A 15,241-nucleotide genomic window follows, 5' to 3' on the forward strand; every position below is an offset into this window, starting at 1 on the left:
AATTGGATTCATGCAAAAACAGAGAACAACTGCACACACTTGTACACAGACTTGTTCACCAAACAAACAAGGAACATATTTGGCTGTTTTATTGATTTAAAAAAAAGCCTTTGTGTTTGGCATAATGGACTCTTCTTAAAACTGACACTGAGGAGGAAATGTTTGATTTAATAAAGGGCCAGAATAAGGGAGTTTGTCAAGGCTGCAGCCAAAGCCCAACTTTATTTAATATGTATATCAATTAATTGGCCACAATGCTTCAAAACTCAAGTAGCATCCTTCTGTATGGCAGTGAAATCTGGGGACCTAAATATAAAACAAATTATGAATCCTGGGACAAAAGTCCAGTTGAACTTCCACCTTGAATTTGATAAAAATATCATGGGAGTTCAAAGAAGTGCTTCTATCATGGGTCAGAACTAGGCAGCTTCCCTCTCTTGACTGACATTCAAATGAAAGCCAGTAAATCACCATCACTGTGTTTATACACAGAGTGACCCTTTACAGTATTTAGTGTACAAACATCAGCTTCAGTGCATCCAGAAATTATTCACAGCGCTTCACTTTTTCCACATTTTGTTACGTTACAGCCTTATTCCAAAATGGATGAAATTAATTATTTCCTCAAAATTCTACAAACAATACACCATAATGAAAACGTGAAAGAAGTTTGTTTGAAATCTTTGCAAATTTCTTACAAATAAAAATGAAAAAAAATCACATGTATATAAGTATTCACAGCCTTTGCTCAATACTTTGTTGAAGCACCTTTGGCACCAATTCTTTTTGAGCAGTTTCTCCCATTCTTCTTTGTTATCTTGGCTGTGTGCTTAGGGTTGTTGTTCTGTTGGAAGATGAGCGCTCTGGAGCAGGCTTTCATCAAGGAAGTCTCTGTATATTGCTGCATTTATCTTTCCCTCGATCCTGACTAGTCTCTCAGTTCCTGCCGCTTAAAAACATCCCCACAGCATGATGCAGCCACCATCATGCTTCACTGTAGGGATGGTATTGGCAAGGTGATGAGCGGTGTCTGGTTCCTCCAGACATGACGCTTGCCATTCAGGCCAAAGAGTTCAATATTTGTTTCATCAGACTAGAGAATTTTGTTTCTCATGGTCTGATAGTCCTTCAGGTTCCATTTGGCAAACTCCAGGCAGGCTGTCATGTGCCTTTTTGATGAGGAGTTGCTTCCATCTTGCCACTCTACCATACAGGCCTGATTGCTGGAGTGCTGCAGATATGGTTGTTCTTCTGTAAGGTTCTCCTCTTTCCACAGAGAAATGCTGGAGGTCTGTCAGAGTGACCATTGGGTTCTTGGTCACCTCCCTGATTAAGGCCCTTCTCCCCCATTCACTCAGTTTGGCCAGGTGGCCAGCTCTAGGAAGAGTCCTGGTGTTTCCAAACTTCCATTTATGGATGATGGAGGCCACTGTGCTCACTGGGACCTTCAATGCTGCAGAAATGTTTCTGTACCCTTCCCCAGAGCTGTGCCTTGATAATCAAAAAAAATAAAAAATAAAATCACTTTGTCACACTACCATGTACACAAGTGCAACAGTAGGTGGAAGTCTTGTGTGCAGTTCCGAGCATCATAGCAGTCATGACAGTGACGAGACATATACCAATTACAATAAACAATATATTTACACAACACAATTTACATATCAAATGTACACATACTTACACAATAATAATATACAATGTACAGTAAACAATACACACAATATAGAATACACATACAGTATATAAAAATATATATATACAGTAGTTATATTGTTGAGAATATATTTGACAGTCCATTGTGAGATATAAGATTAATAAAGTGCAGTGCTGATTATTGATCATGAGAAATCAAGTGTTCAAATGTCTGATTGCTTGGGTGAAGCAATCCTGTCTCGGTCGTCTACAGACAATTCCTTGGACTTCATGGCTTGGTTTGTGCTCTTTGTGCTCTGACATGCACTTGTGTGCATGTGTTTTTTTTTTCATTTGTTTATTTTTAATAAATTTGCACAAATTTCAAACAAACTTCTTTCACGTTGTCATTATGGGGTATTGTATGTAGAATTTGAGGAAAATAATGAATTTAATCAATTTTGGAATAAGGCTGTAACATAACAAAATGTAGAAAAAGTGAAGCACTGTGAATACTTTCCGGATGCACTGTAAATGTATAAATTAAATTCAGGCAGGCAAAATTAAAACAAATACAAAACACAACCCAAGATGATTACATTCATCATTGGCAAAGCAAGCTCAAAGAAATAAATTATCCTATTTCCAAAAAATTACGACAGAATATAAATTGCCATCATATCAGACCAAAATTAAAGACTACTGTCAATGTAAGATTCTAACGAAGTATCGTGTGTGTGAGCACAGTCTGGCTGTAGAGACAGGTCAGCACAGGCAGAACTGGAGACCCAGAGAGGACAGACTGTGTTCGCACTGCACTCAAGGAGTAATAGAGGAAGAACTTCTTCCTAAATGAGTACACATTTTATACTAATAGAACAGATACTAATACTGATACTGAGTAATGCAGAGAAACTTTCATATGTTCTGGGAGAGAAGGCTGAATGTACAAATTTAGCAGCAGAGTATGTGTCGTCTTCTCATGATCTGAGGGAGAGAGGATGACCCCTCATTAATGACTGAAAATGTCTGTTTAATTTACTGTTACTCATTTTTCTCTGTAGTTGCTTTTCTTTACATTTTGTGGACTTGTATAATTTTTTATTTTTTTTGTTAATGAATGCTTTGGCAACATTGTACATTGCATATGGTATGCCCATGAACTCTCTTTGAATAGAGAGAGAGAGAGAGAGAGAGAGAAATGAAGAAAAGGATAATGAGAGCTAAAGATGGTGAAGCCAGGAATGAACACACTGTCAGTCAAGGCTTCCTCCATTTGATAGATTGGTCAGACATTTCCAATTTACCACTATTGACCAGTGAGCAAATGGCTGGCATTGCATTGAGCTCTGTTAACACTTTGACTTGTTTGTCCTCTTTTACTTAATTAAGTAGAGATAAATTATGACCTCCTTACGGGAAACCAGAGAGAAGGAACCATTTTCCCGTTCTATATGCTGACTCCTAGTCCATTGACTGATTTAGTTTTTATTAGCTCTGTTTGTTTGAAAGATTTGCTCTCCATCGCCCTTTCTATCTTCTGTTTACTTGTCTGAATTTTGAGGGATTTGAAATTAATTCAAATTCCAATTCAAATTTGATAATTTTTGAAAGAGCTCTTTTGCATGATTTAATTTTGTTCAAGGAAAGGGCCTGACTAAGGCCCTTCTCACAAGATCGCTCTGTTTGGCCGGGCGGCCAGCTCGAGGAGGAGTCCTGGTGGTTCCAAACTTCCATTTACGGATGATGGAGGCCACTGTGCTCATTGGGACCTTCAATGCTGTAGAATTGTTTCTGTACCCTTCCCCATATCTGTGCCTCGATACAATCCTGTCTCGGAGGTCTACAGACAATTCCTTGGACTTCATGGCTTGGTTTGTGCTCTGACATGCACTGTTAACTGTGGGACCATATATAGACAGGTGTGTGCCTTCCAAATCATTTCCAATCAACTAAATTTACCACAGGTAGACTCCAAGTTGTAGAAACATCTCAAGGATGAACAGTGGAAACCGGATGCACCTGAACTCAATTTTGAGTGTCATGTCAAAGGCTGTGAATACTTATGTACATGTGATTTATTTTTAATTATGGGATATTTTATGTAGAAATTTGAGGAAAATTATGTATTTAATCTGTTTTGGAATAAGGCTGAGATGAAACAAAATATGGAAAAATGTAAACGCTGTGAATACTTTCCGGATGCACTGTACACTCAGACACACAACTTCATACATACCCACAAACACACACGTATTACAAATCCGTTATATAAAGAACAGAAATACAGTATATTATGTACAGTGCGATGTATGTAATGGCAGAAGTGGATATGTTGGATAATATAAATAGACTTAGTTGTGTATTGCACATAATTATTGCTCAATGGGGCAATTTAACTGTTCATGAGATGGATAGCCTGAGGGGAAAAAACTGTTCCTGTACCTGACTGTTCTGGTGCTCAGAGCTCTGAAGCGACGGCCAGAAGGCAACAGTTCAAAAAGGTATTGGGCTGGGTGAGTGGGGTCTAGAGTGATTTTACCAGCCTTTTTCCTCACTCTGGAAGTGTATAGTTCTTGAAGTGGGGACAGGGGGCAACCAATAATCCTCTCAGCAGTCCGAACTGTCCTCTGATTTCATAGCTGCACCAAACCAGACAGTTATTGAAGTGCAGAGGACAGACTCAATGACTGCTGAGTAGAAGTGTATCAGCAGCGCCTGTGGCAGGTTGAACTTCCTCAGCTGGCGAATTAAGTACAACCACTGCTGGGCCTTTTTCACAATGTCGTCAATGTGTGTCTCCCACTTCAGGTCCTGTGAGATGGTTGTGCCCAGGAACCTGAATGACTCCACTGTTGCCACAGTGCTGTTTAGAATGGTGAGGGGGGACAATTGTTGGGGTGTTCCTCCTAAAGTCCACAATCATCTCCACCGTTTTGAGCGTGTTCAGCTCCAGGTTGTTTTGACTGCACCAGACAGCCAGCCGTTCAACCTCCTTTCTATATGTAGACTCATCGTCATCTCGGATGAGGCCGATGACAGTGGTGTCGTCTGCAAACTTCAGGAGCTTGACAGAGGGATCCTTGGTGGTGCAGTCATTGGTATACAGGGAGAAGAGTAGTGGGGAGAGCACACATCCCTGAGGGCCACTAGTGCTGATGGTACAGGTGGTGGAAGTGTATTTTCCCTGCCTCACAAGCTGCTGCCTGTCTGTCAGAAAACTGGTAATCCACTGACAGATAGACATGGGAACAGGGAGTAGGTTTAACTTAGTCCGGAGAATAGCTGGGATGATTGTGTTGAAAGCCGAGCTGAAGTCTACAAAAAGGATCCTTGCGTATGTCCCCGGTCTGTGCAGATGTTGCAGGACATGATGCAATCCCATGTTGACTGCATCATCCACAGACCTGTTCGCCCGATAAGCAAATTGAAGGGGATCTAGAAAGGGTTCAGTGATGTTCTTCAGGTGGGCCAACACCAGTCTCTCAAATGACTTCATGACCACAGACATCTGGGTGACAGCTCTGTAGTCATTAAGTCCTGTGATTTTTGGTTTCTTAGGGACAGGGATAATTGAGCGTTTGAATTCCATGGAACAAAATAAAATATTTATCAGAATGTCCAGAATGTTCGTGTTTATACAGTGAACGTATACAGGTTACCAGTGGATGTCAAGGTTAAAAAAAGGACCAAAAGCCTTACAAGTGCTATAAAATAAATTCTTAAGGCTTTATACTCAAATAATATTCCAAATCTTCAGAATCTATGTGCACATTCAAACTTGGTGCAAGAAGATGGTACAAAACACCAATTGTTATTGTGTGTACTTGAGGGTGACTGAACTTGATGGACTTATTATTTTAATATGTTATTTAATGACAAAAATAATATGTAATGTTCACTTATCGCAGAAATAAATAAGTAATAGTTAGTTTAATTTTGAATGTTGGTCCTTATAAGCTGATCTGTGATAATCATAGCTCAAGGTCACTACTGATCTTGTCTCATCTTCTGCTGCTGTCCATTAAAACAATAGTCAATGCTTTATGACATCTATTCTCTCTCTCTCTCTCTCTCTCTCTCTCTCTCTCTCTCTCTCTCTCTCTCTCTCTCTCTCTCTCAGCTAAACAACCCCTGACACATTTTCAATATTACATTAAACTGAGTTTGATTGATAATCTAATACTGGGCTAATGTGAAACATCAATCTTTGCAAGTATATTAATTATTTAATATTGTGGTGTAATTCAGAAATCGATGCAAGCATGTTCAGGGGTACAGACAGGGTGGGGTGTTGTGGGGAGGATGGAAATCAGTTGTTGATCAGCAGGAAATGGACAGCATTTGTAGAGGGGGAAAAAAAAAGAAGTGGAAAGTGTGGACATAAGGTGAAGACATACTCCCTTAGCACCAGGTCAATAAAAAAAATTTAATTTGCAAATAATTTCTTCCAGTTTCTGCACTCAGCAGTGTTGTGATCTAGTTTAGGATCTATTTAATTAGGCAAAGAGGTGGGCTATAAAGAGAAAAAAAGACACCAACTTAATTGGAAAAATACAGTCATTTACAGATAGACTGGGAAGCGTTAAAATTACCCAAAAATAGTGGGAGGATGAAAGGATTATAAACGCTCGTGAAATAGGATAAGTGATTATACAAAGCAAACAGAATTACAGCGATGAGCTGAATGGTGAGGGAGTGTCAGAGTGAAAGAGAGATTTATTGTCTCTTCCCTTGTCTCCTTGTCCTGAAGGCTATTGTGTATAATTGTTTCTTGCTAATTGTTCTTCATTAAAGGATTACTGCATGATCGGCATGATAAAGAACTCTGCTAAACCAGTACCCTAAACCCCCACTTTTGTGCCTGACTAATGACCCCTGCTTGTGTTTTACATTATAATGTCATTAAAAGTAGATGAAGTTCTGCCCCCAATTTGTTGCCTCAATTATTCGTCAGAGACTTAAAGCTGCACTACGGAACTTTGGACTTTAGTGACATCCGTGATTTTAACCAAACATTGCAAGCAACTTGCTGAGGAACATTTTATGTGAGTAGTGATTCACCACTGCTCTTCTGGTGAATGAATCCAATGATTTGAGGTAACCTGAACCTTTGATCATCTGGAGAATTTCGGGTCATGACATGCTATTTTTATGTAGATATTGTGTTATTCGTTTTAACATTTGTAACCAGATATTACTTGATTACAGGAAGATTAAAAAAAAAAACTTAACATATTTTAATGATTATTTAAGTGTTATTTACATTTACATTTTATATGTAAATTGTGTTGTGTTTTCTGATGTTTATTGTAATTGTTATGTCTCGTCCCTGTCATGACTGCTATGTTGCTCGGAACTGCACACAAGACTTTCACCCACTGCTGCACTTGTGCATATGTTCGTGTGACAATAAAGTGATTTGATTTGATTAATGTTTGTATTTTACTACACCTCAACTTAAGAGGTGAAACTTGTGATATGTTTGATATGAGTTCAGATGAAGAAAACTTTACTTTTACATTGCAATCTACAGCCTCAGTGGACAATGCCATTGTACAATAGTAGGCACTGCACACAATAAAACTGTATTTAAAAAAACCCAAATAAGGATTTAATAATGGTGGGGATGAAATTATTTATTTTTTATATATAAAAATAATATGCAGAAATAAGCAATATAACAACTACAATAAAAATCAAAACAAATTTAATCACTTCTTTGAAAGTTATTGAGAGGCTCAATTCAAAGGATACATATTTCAAATTTATTGTTGCAGGAAAGTGAGCAGACAATATATTTTAATATTTTTAATGTAATATTTGTGATTTATTATTTACTTACACCAGAAGCCCTCCCAATGACATCATATCCTGATTTGTAGCATTGTCCAGAAAAAAAAGTGTGCTCAAAGCCTTGTGTGACCGCCCCTTTTGGGTATCTAAAAAAAAAAAAACAGTTACAAAATACTAATAGTTCTTGAATATTAGTAAACATGTAACAGGAAAAAAAAGAAAAACAACAACAAACGACACTAGCGATCTATAAACACTTGAGTAATGTTCGATTAATTAAAGTATGACAACTAGTGATACACCAAAATGAAAATTCTGGGCCGAAACCGAAAATTCAGTATGCATTTGGCCAAAATCCAAAAATTTGAAAATAGTTTTTTTTTTTTTATAATTGTATTAATATGATCCTTTTTAATTAATTTTATGAATTTAATTCATCTGAATTGAAAACCTACAAACCAATAAAATGATCACACTTTTATTGAAAGTAACGCACCAAAATTGGACCGAAAATATATTAAAACATTATTAAATATATTATTCTTTATTCAGTACTTTAACATTCAAATTTAACAGATTTTTTAACAATTATCCAAATAATGTAACATTCTAGAAAACTCTGATATGCAAAAGAGCAGTCAAGTAATGATCTAAGCAGTTCTAGTATAGCATCTTGCAAATTCAAAAAGTTTAAATATGCTACACAGTCATTTTAATGAAAACAACAGGCAAAACACAGAATGGCAGAGGGCCTCTATTCTGTTTATGTTAACGTATTTCCTCTTTAAAATACAATTATTGTGCAAAACAGCAGTAATAGAACTAAAACCAACCTCAAACTGTAAATGACAGATGTAGCCTCAAGTGAAGAACAAAGTTTTGCAGGGCTAAACGTATTTTAATGTAATTGCTATACACATAGCAAATTGGACTGCTTTCTATTTAAGTAAAAGTGGCAGGTTTCTCTTCAAGAACAAAAGTTGCTCAGCTTTCTGGCAGGAGAGACAGTTCCTCTTCTCATCAAGAACATGAGATGCTGCACTGAATAGTCTCTCTCTCTCTCTCTGTGCTGGTGTTTGGGGCAGATTAAATGCGTGCAGTCTGTGATCTTTATTCATGTACCAGTAGTCAACTGGATTGTCGCGTTCGCGTGATGTGAGCTTGAAGCGATCGCCTGTGTTCCGCAACTGCTTTCGGGTCCTTGGATAACATATAACGTGCATGTAAGGGCAGCCGGTGGACTCTCTGGTGCCCCCCTAGGGAGTTGGCGCATTGGTGCCCTACGCAGACTGTGTAGTATGCGTATAGGGAGTGGCGGTATTGCTTTGAAGTATTTCCACACCGCTGATATCGGCCTTTGCTTGGTAGTGCCATGATAATGGCTAGATCGATCGAGAGTGAAACCTGAGCAATGAGGGCCGGGGAGGCATATATTTTCGGCTTATTTTCTCTTTCGGCCAAAACAAAAAATTTCATTTTCGTCCGTGCATCCCTAATGACAACCAATAAGCTTCAAAAACCCAACCAGAAAACATATCCAATCATTATAGCAAGTCAACTTCGTCAAAGAGTTGTGTAAACTTAGTTAAAAGTTGAGTTAAAACAGTTGAGACTGGTGTTCTGCCACTGCTGTCCTAAACTGCCTGTGACATGCCACACAGCAGGACTTTCTTTCTGAGCTTACAGACATGATGTAAACATGTAAAGTAAGGATGGGCATTCATCAATAATTTGGTATTCAAATATGTTAGCTCATTTAAAAAGAATATTTGAATATTCTATTATTTAAACGAAAGTAATTAATGAGAGAGACATTGTATAATTATTAGTATTAAAATGTATAACCATTTACACTTATCTGTCTAAAGATATGCCTCTATCATCATTGTTTTATCTTTGTTCTGCACATTAACACTTTTATACACATCTTTGCAGTGGGTCAATCTCATCATAAATCACAATAACAGAGCATAACCGGCACATATTATGGCCACGTGTAGTGTGTTAGCACATTAGTGTCATGAATTAAACAAGACAAATTAAAAATGTTCTACTGCATATATATTTAAATCATCATCGATTGGTTAAAACAGCTTCTTTGACTGATCTCTTGTGAATTGTAATCATAGAATGTGGCATTATATATGTCATTGATAACACATTTTAAAGGTTTTACATGTAACATCCTCATATTTATATGTACTTCTAAATGCCTTCCACATCGGTGTGGCGGGTGTCTGAATGTTCAGAAACAGTATACTGTTGCTCGGCTGTTTAAAACTTATTTTTACCTCTAAGTGAATAACAAATAAGAACTTCTACGGAAGTATATAGAGGCCTTAAGAAGGAATGACGTAGGCCTATGATTGTCAAGCAAAAATCTGACACGACAGCTCTTAATAAAAATCATTATTTTAGGCTTACCATTGTGAATCGGGTCAAGACAAAGACAGGGCTTTAAACGTGGATTTTTCTATGTACTCAATTAACTGTTGTTAATTGTAAAAAAAACAAAAAAACAACAGTTACTCTGTTTCATCCTCATACTGCAGAGAGAGGTTACTTTGGAGGCTTGCGCTGATCTTTCTGTGGTCAAGTCATTTTTATTTGTATAGCACCTTTCACAACACGCATCGTTTCAAAGCAACTTTACAGAAAATCATACATTAACAGAAAATTAAACCATAGATGAGATATTCATAATGTCTCCAGTAGTAATCAATCAATACAGGATTTTTTTTTTTTTTTAAATGGCTGATTCAGATGTCTAGAGTGTAGAAAGAAAGAAAGAACACTGCTTGTAACCTCTCTAGATAAATTGTTTTACTAATTTATATGGATAAGGTTTTTCCTGATGTGTAATAAATTATGTTTTAATGATGTTTGATATAATATGTTTGATAAAAAATTAAAATAACTGGCCTGGTTTGACATCATATAAATACCTGCTGAAGATAAATAAATTAATAAATAAAAATTATTTTATGGAGAGGGGACACATACAGTCAAATCTCAGTAAAGTCTACTCATGGGTACAGTCAAAATGTTCTAACTTAAAAATAAAAATTTTGATTTCAAAAGGTTACAGATGCATAGATGATCAATCATGATTATATTGTAACATTTATATTTTAAAGCTTTTTTGAACACAATAATATTGTTCATAAATTTAATGGATCATTTAATTTAATACAGGAAATAAAATGTGGCCATTTATCTGATTAATCAAATAAATAATCAGATTAATCGATTATCAAAAAAATTGTTTTGCAAAAAATCTTTGATAATCGATTAAACTATGATTATTTCTTTGATTTTAAATGACTAAAATGGGATAAATAAACAAACTAGTAGAAGCTCCAATTCAATTTCTAAAATGCACACAAATCTTTAAAATATTTGACTAAATTGTTTCATGTTTGAAATTTTGTACAAATGCAACTCTACAAAATTTTACACATGAAAAAATTTGGTAAAGATTTTGGTGCATTTTAGAAGTTGAATTGGAACTTCTGGTTTGTTTATTCATCCCATTTTAGTAATTTGTTCACACATATGAATACAATTTTAATAAATAAAATAACATCCGTGCACACGGAAATCAAGGAACCACAGAATGTATGGAAAAAATTTGTATTTATTGTTTTTTTCTCACAAAAATGCTGAATGAAACTAACTGTACATGCAGTGCATAGTGAATCTGACATAATAGCAGCCAGTGACGTATAGCACATTTGAAGCACTTTTGAATTTTGAAGTTGCTCTCCTGCTATATTGTGTGGATCCAGTGAGAGCAGCAATCTCTTTTTTTTTTTTTCTTTTTTTTTTTAAACAATAAAGTCACTTAATATGAACATAATTCTCAAAATAAATAAAAAAGAACATTCCACCCCATAACAACCACCCATTTTGCGATTTGGAACAGGGATTAATAAGGAAAATTTAAAATGTCACTTCATGTCAAAAATATTGCAGACCCCTGCTGTCCCAGCTGAAAAGACTAGCTATGATAGGTGTATGGTGGTAGGCTACCATATTATTGTAGGTACATACTTCATGATGTTTACACTGCAAAGCCATTGAAATAATCATTAAATGCTGCCCAGCTGAAAAGACTTTTCAGCAGCCTACCACCATACACGTTTTTATAGGCATAAAACGCAACACTCAATTTTATATAACCTTGTTTAGAGGGAGTAAGAACCCTTTTAAAACAGGGAAGTGAAGGGGTCATCAGAATATTAGTGTCTTTTTGTTATTTACAGTGGAGGAAATGTGTTCTTCTATTGCAGGGAAACAGGAAGTATCAAAGCTGGATTACAAAATCTGGTAAGTTCTGCTTCTTTTCCCCATCAGTCTTTGTTAAATATTTTATATCTGCATCCAAAATGAATGTTTAACAATTGGCTTTGAATCCCTTGAGCTGACTGATAGACAGAAAGAGTCTCTCCCCACACAATCCACTTCAATTCAAATGTGCTTTATTGGCATGACAAACACTGCATTGATTTACCAAAGCATTTGCAATGTTTACAATGAAACTTTAACAAATGATAAAATGACTAAATAAAAGAAAGATGAATGAACATATAATGTGGAATTGTGTGTGTGCGCACATGTATATGCAATGTTTGTTGCTTCAGTATTTGTAAATAATTTGTTATATGGTATACTGGAAAACAATTATAAGCGTTTCATACGTTTTAAAGGCTTTTATTGGCAAAAACACTCAATTTATGCAGTCAATATTTACATTGTATTGACCCTTGTTCTTAATAACCTTTACAATTCGCTCTGGCATGCTGGATATAACCTTCTGGGCCAAATCCTGACTGATGGTGATCCATTCTTGATCTAGTGCTCGGATTTGATCACAACTTGTGGGCTTCTGTTTGTCCACTCGCCTTTTGAGGATTGGCCACATGTTCTCTATGTGATTAAGATCCGGGGAGTTGCCTGGCCACGGATCCAAAATTTCAATGTTATGATCTCTGAGCAACTTCATTATCACTCTTGCCTTGTGAAATGGTGCTCCATCATGCTGGAAAATGCACGGATCATAACCAAATTGCTTCTTGATCGTTGGGAGAAGTTGCTCATGCAGGAGGTTTTGATACCATTCTTTATTCATGGCAGTGTTTTTGGGCAGAATTGTGAAAGAGCCCACTCCCTTGGATGAAAAGCAACCTCACACATGGATGGTCTCAGGATGCTTCACTGTTGGCACAACACAGGACTCAAGGTAGCGTTCACCTTTTCTTCTCCGGACTATCGATTTTCCAGATATCCCAAACAGTCCAAAGGGGGCTCCATCAGAGAAAATATCTTTGTGCCAATCTTCTGCTGTCCATTCCTTGTACTTCCTACAGAATTACAGTCTGTCCTTGATGTTTTTCTTGGTGAGAAGTGGCTTCTTTGCTGTCCTTCTTGACACCAGGCCATTGTCCAAAAGTCTTTACCTCACTGTGTGCAGATTCACTCACACCAACCTGCTGCCAATATTGAGCAAGCTCTGCACTGGTGGTGGGTGACATGTCCTGAAGCCTTCTTCACTGCAGTTGAACCTCTCTCCTTGAAGTTCTTGAAGGAAAATGGTTCTTTCAGGTGCAATATTCTTTGCAGCAATTTCCTTGCATGTGAGGCCATTTTGATGCAAAGCGATGATGGCTGCACCTCTTTCTTTAGAGGGTAACCATTGCTAACAAGAACACAATGATTGGAAGCACTTCCGTCCTTCTATAGCAAACAGTCTGCTCTTATAATCCAATCAGAATTATTGACCTGACTAGTACTCGTTCACACTTTCCCAGGTGCTGCTGATATGATTAATGAAATGATGTTGGCTGGTCATTTTGTGCCAGGACCAAAAAACTGAGAAATTTAGGTTTTTGTGACAGTTAATGTTTTTGTGCAATGAAGCTTTTTGCAATTATTTAAAATGCATCTGAACATTCTACACAATAATCTAGCAACAATGTGAATCAACACCTCAACAACTGAAGCAGAAAACGTGAAGCAAAAACACACACGGGTGTGTGTGTTTGTGCATATGCGTTGTTGTGAGTGCATCACTTATAGGTTGACTCCTCCAAGCAGAATGGTACATTGATGCCAGTAAAATGCAGTCTCTTCTTTCACCTAATAAATACTGAAGTTATTTTATTATTGTCATACTTCCTGAAATCAGGGCAAAACATTTCAAATTTGGGATAGTTTTTTTTCTCTCTCGACTTTCCCCATAGTTAGGAAAGATGTTGAGGAAGTGTTGCCCTGTCTTTATATCTCCTTGACTACATTATGGGCATATCCTGCTCTCTGGGTGGCCAGTTCTGTCAATATATGACTGTCTCTATACCCATAATTTGATTGCACTGTATGTACAGTGTCATTGTTTTTCTTAACTTGCTGTTTTCCCTGTGCTCAGATAATGCTGTTATATATTCTCCGTTTAGGGCCAAATAACATGTAAGTTTTCTTTTAAATTTTGTGTTTTAGACCAAAAATGTTTCTTTTTGTGCTTTCATCATTTGGTTTGGCTGCATTTTGTAGATGAGGGTGTCAGCGTGCTGAGGCTGACTGTTGTTAGTCATGTTAGTTGTTTTATTCTGTGCAGTGCCCTTCTGGTCTGTGCTTCTAAAGCAAATGAATTCAACTCTATTTGTGTTTGGTTCTTGTTGAAGACATCCAAACCAACGGATGAGGATCTGCTTTTATTGGTAGAAAGAAAATGTGAAGTGAACTCGGAAGCTGATCAGACTAGTATGTGTGTATGAGCATGACATTAGTTAACACAGGCAGAGCACATTTGTTTTGTAATTAGCATTTTTTATTGATTTTAAAAAACACATCAGAGAAAAACAGAACACATACACACTGAATTAACATTTAAGTTTTAACCCTCACTAATATCCCTCCCCAAACACCAAATCCACCCTAACCCCAACGAACACCCCAGTGGTCACATAAAATCATACACACACAAACAAACCAAAAAAAAAAAAAAGTATATAAATTGTTTTATAAAATATATACTAAACATACATAATTAAACTAAACTACTCTCCGATTATCACTTCCCTGAGAGTCCCCCAAAACCGGCAAATACCTACCCCACTTCCTGAAATACAAGTGCCCAAACCCCAGCCTTCTACCTGCCATCTCCTCAAAAGCTGCCACCCTCCTCATCTCCACACACCACTCTGGAAATGGTGGCGCTCTGTCTGACTTCCAACCCCTTACAATAACTTGTCTGCCAATCATAATGCTAGTCAGAACCCATTTTTTTTTAGATATTTGTCCCCCAAATTTATGACTGCCCCATCGCCCAAAAAAGAAAGTCTGGAGTGCCCAAAATGTCACACAAATAATTCTGAACCTTCAACCAAAAATCTTGAATATTAGCACCCCCCCCAAAAGACATAGGTTGTGTCTCCAACTACTGATTGGCATCGCCAGCAGGTGGGTGTGTCTTTAAAACCAAGCCTATATAATCTAGAGGGGGTCCAATAAAATTGATGTAAAATCTTAAATTGCATAAGGCGAACCCTTCATCTCTAGATGTAGACTTGACATTTTTTTAAATCCTAGTCCACATTCCTTCCTCCAATACCAAGTTCAAATCTTTTTCCCATAATCTCTTGATCGAAGTTAAAGCTCCATCCTCCAGACTCTGAATTAGCAGGGAGTAATACATTGCCTCATGAGTAGATTTCCAAATGCATTTATCACCTTTCCCAAAGTATCTGCCGCTTTAAAAGGGTGTGTGCTACTCCCAAAAACAATACAGAGTAGGTGGCGCAGCTGTAAATAC

At 37.0% G+C, this 15,241-nt stretch overlaps 1 protein-coding gene across 2 annotated transcripts in view; it reads left to right on the forward strand.

The window, feature by feature from the left end:
• The window catches only part of rsrc1 (arginine/serine-rich coiled-coil 1), a 441,822-nt gene that overhangs the window by 176,623 nt on the left and 249,958 nt on the right, over positions 1-15,241 (forward strand). For both annotated transcript variants that reach the window (XM_052109824.1, XM_052109825.1), the window contains exon 5: positions 11,724-11,760. In XM_052109824.1, the coding sequence (XP_051965784.1) occupies positions 11,724-11,760 (37 nt within the window). The remainder of the gene's footprint in view (positions 1-11,723; positions 11,761-15,241) is intronic.

Source organism: Xyrauchen texanus, chromosome 38 (genome assembly GCF_025860055.1).
Source record: "Xyrauchen texanus isolate HMW12.3.18 chromosome 38, RBS_HiC_50CHRs, whole genome shotgun sequence".
Lineage (NCBI taxonomy): Eukaryota > Metazoa > Chordata > Actinopteri > Cypriniformes > Catostomidae > Xyrauchen > Xyrauchen texanus.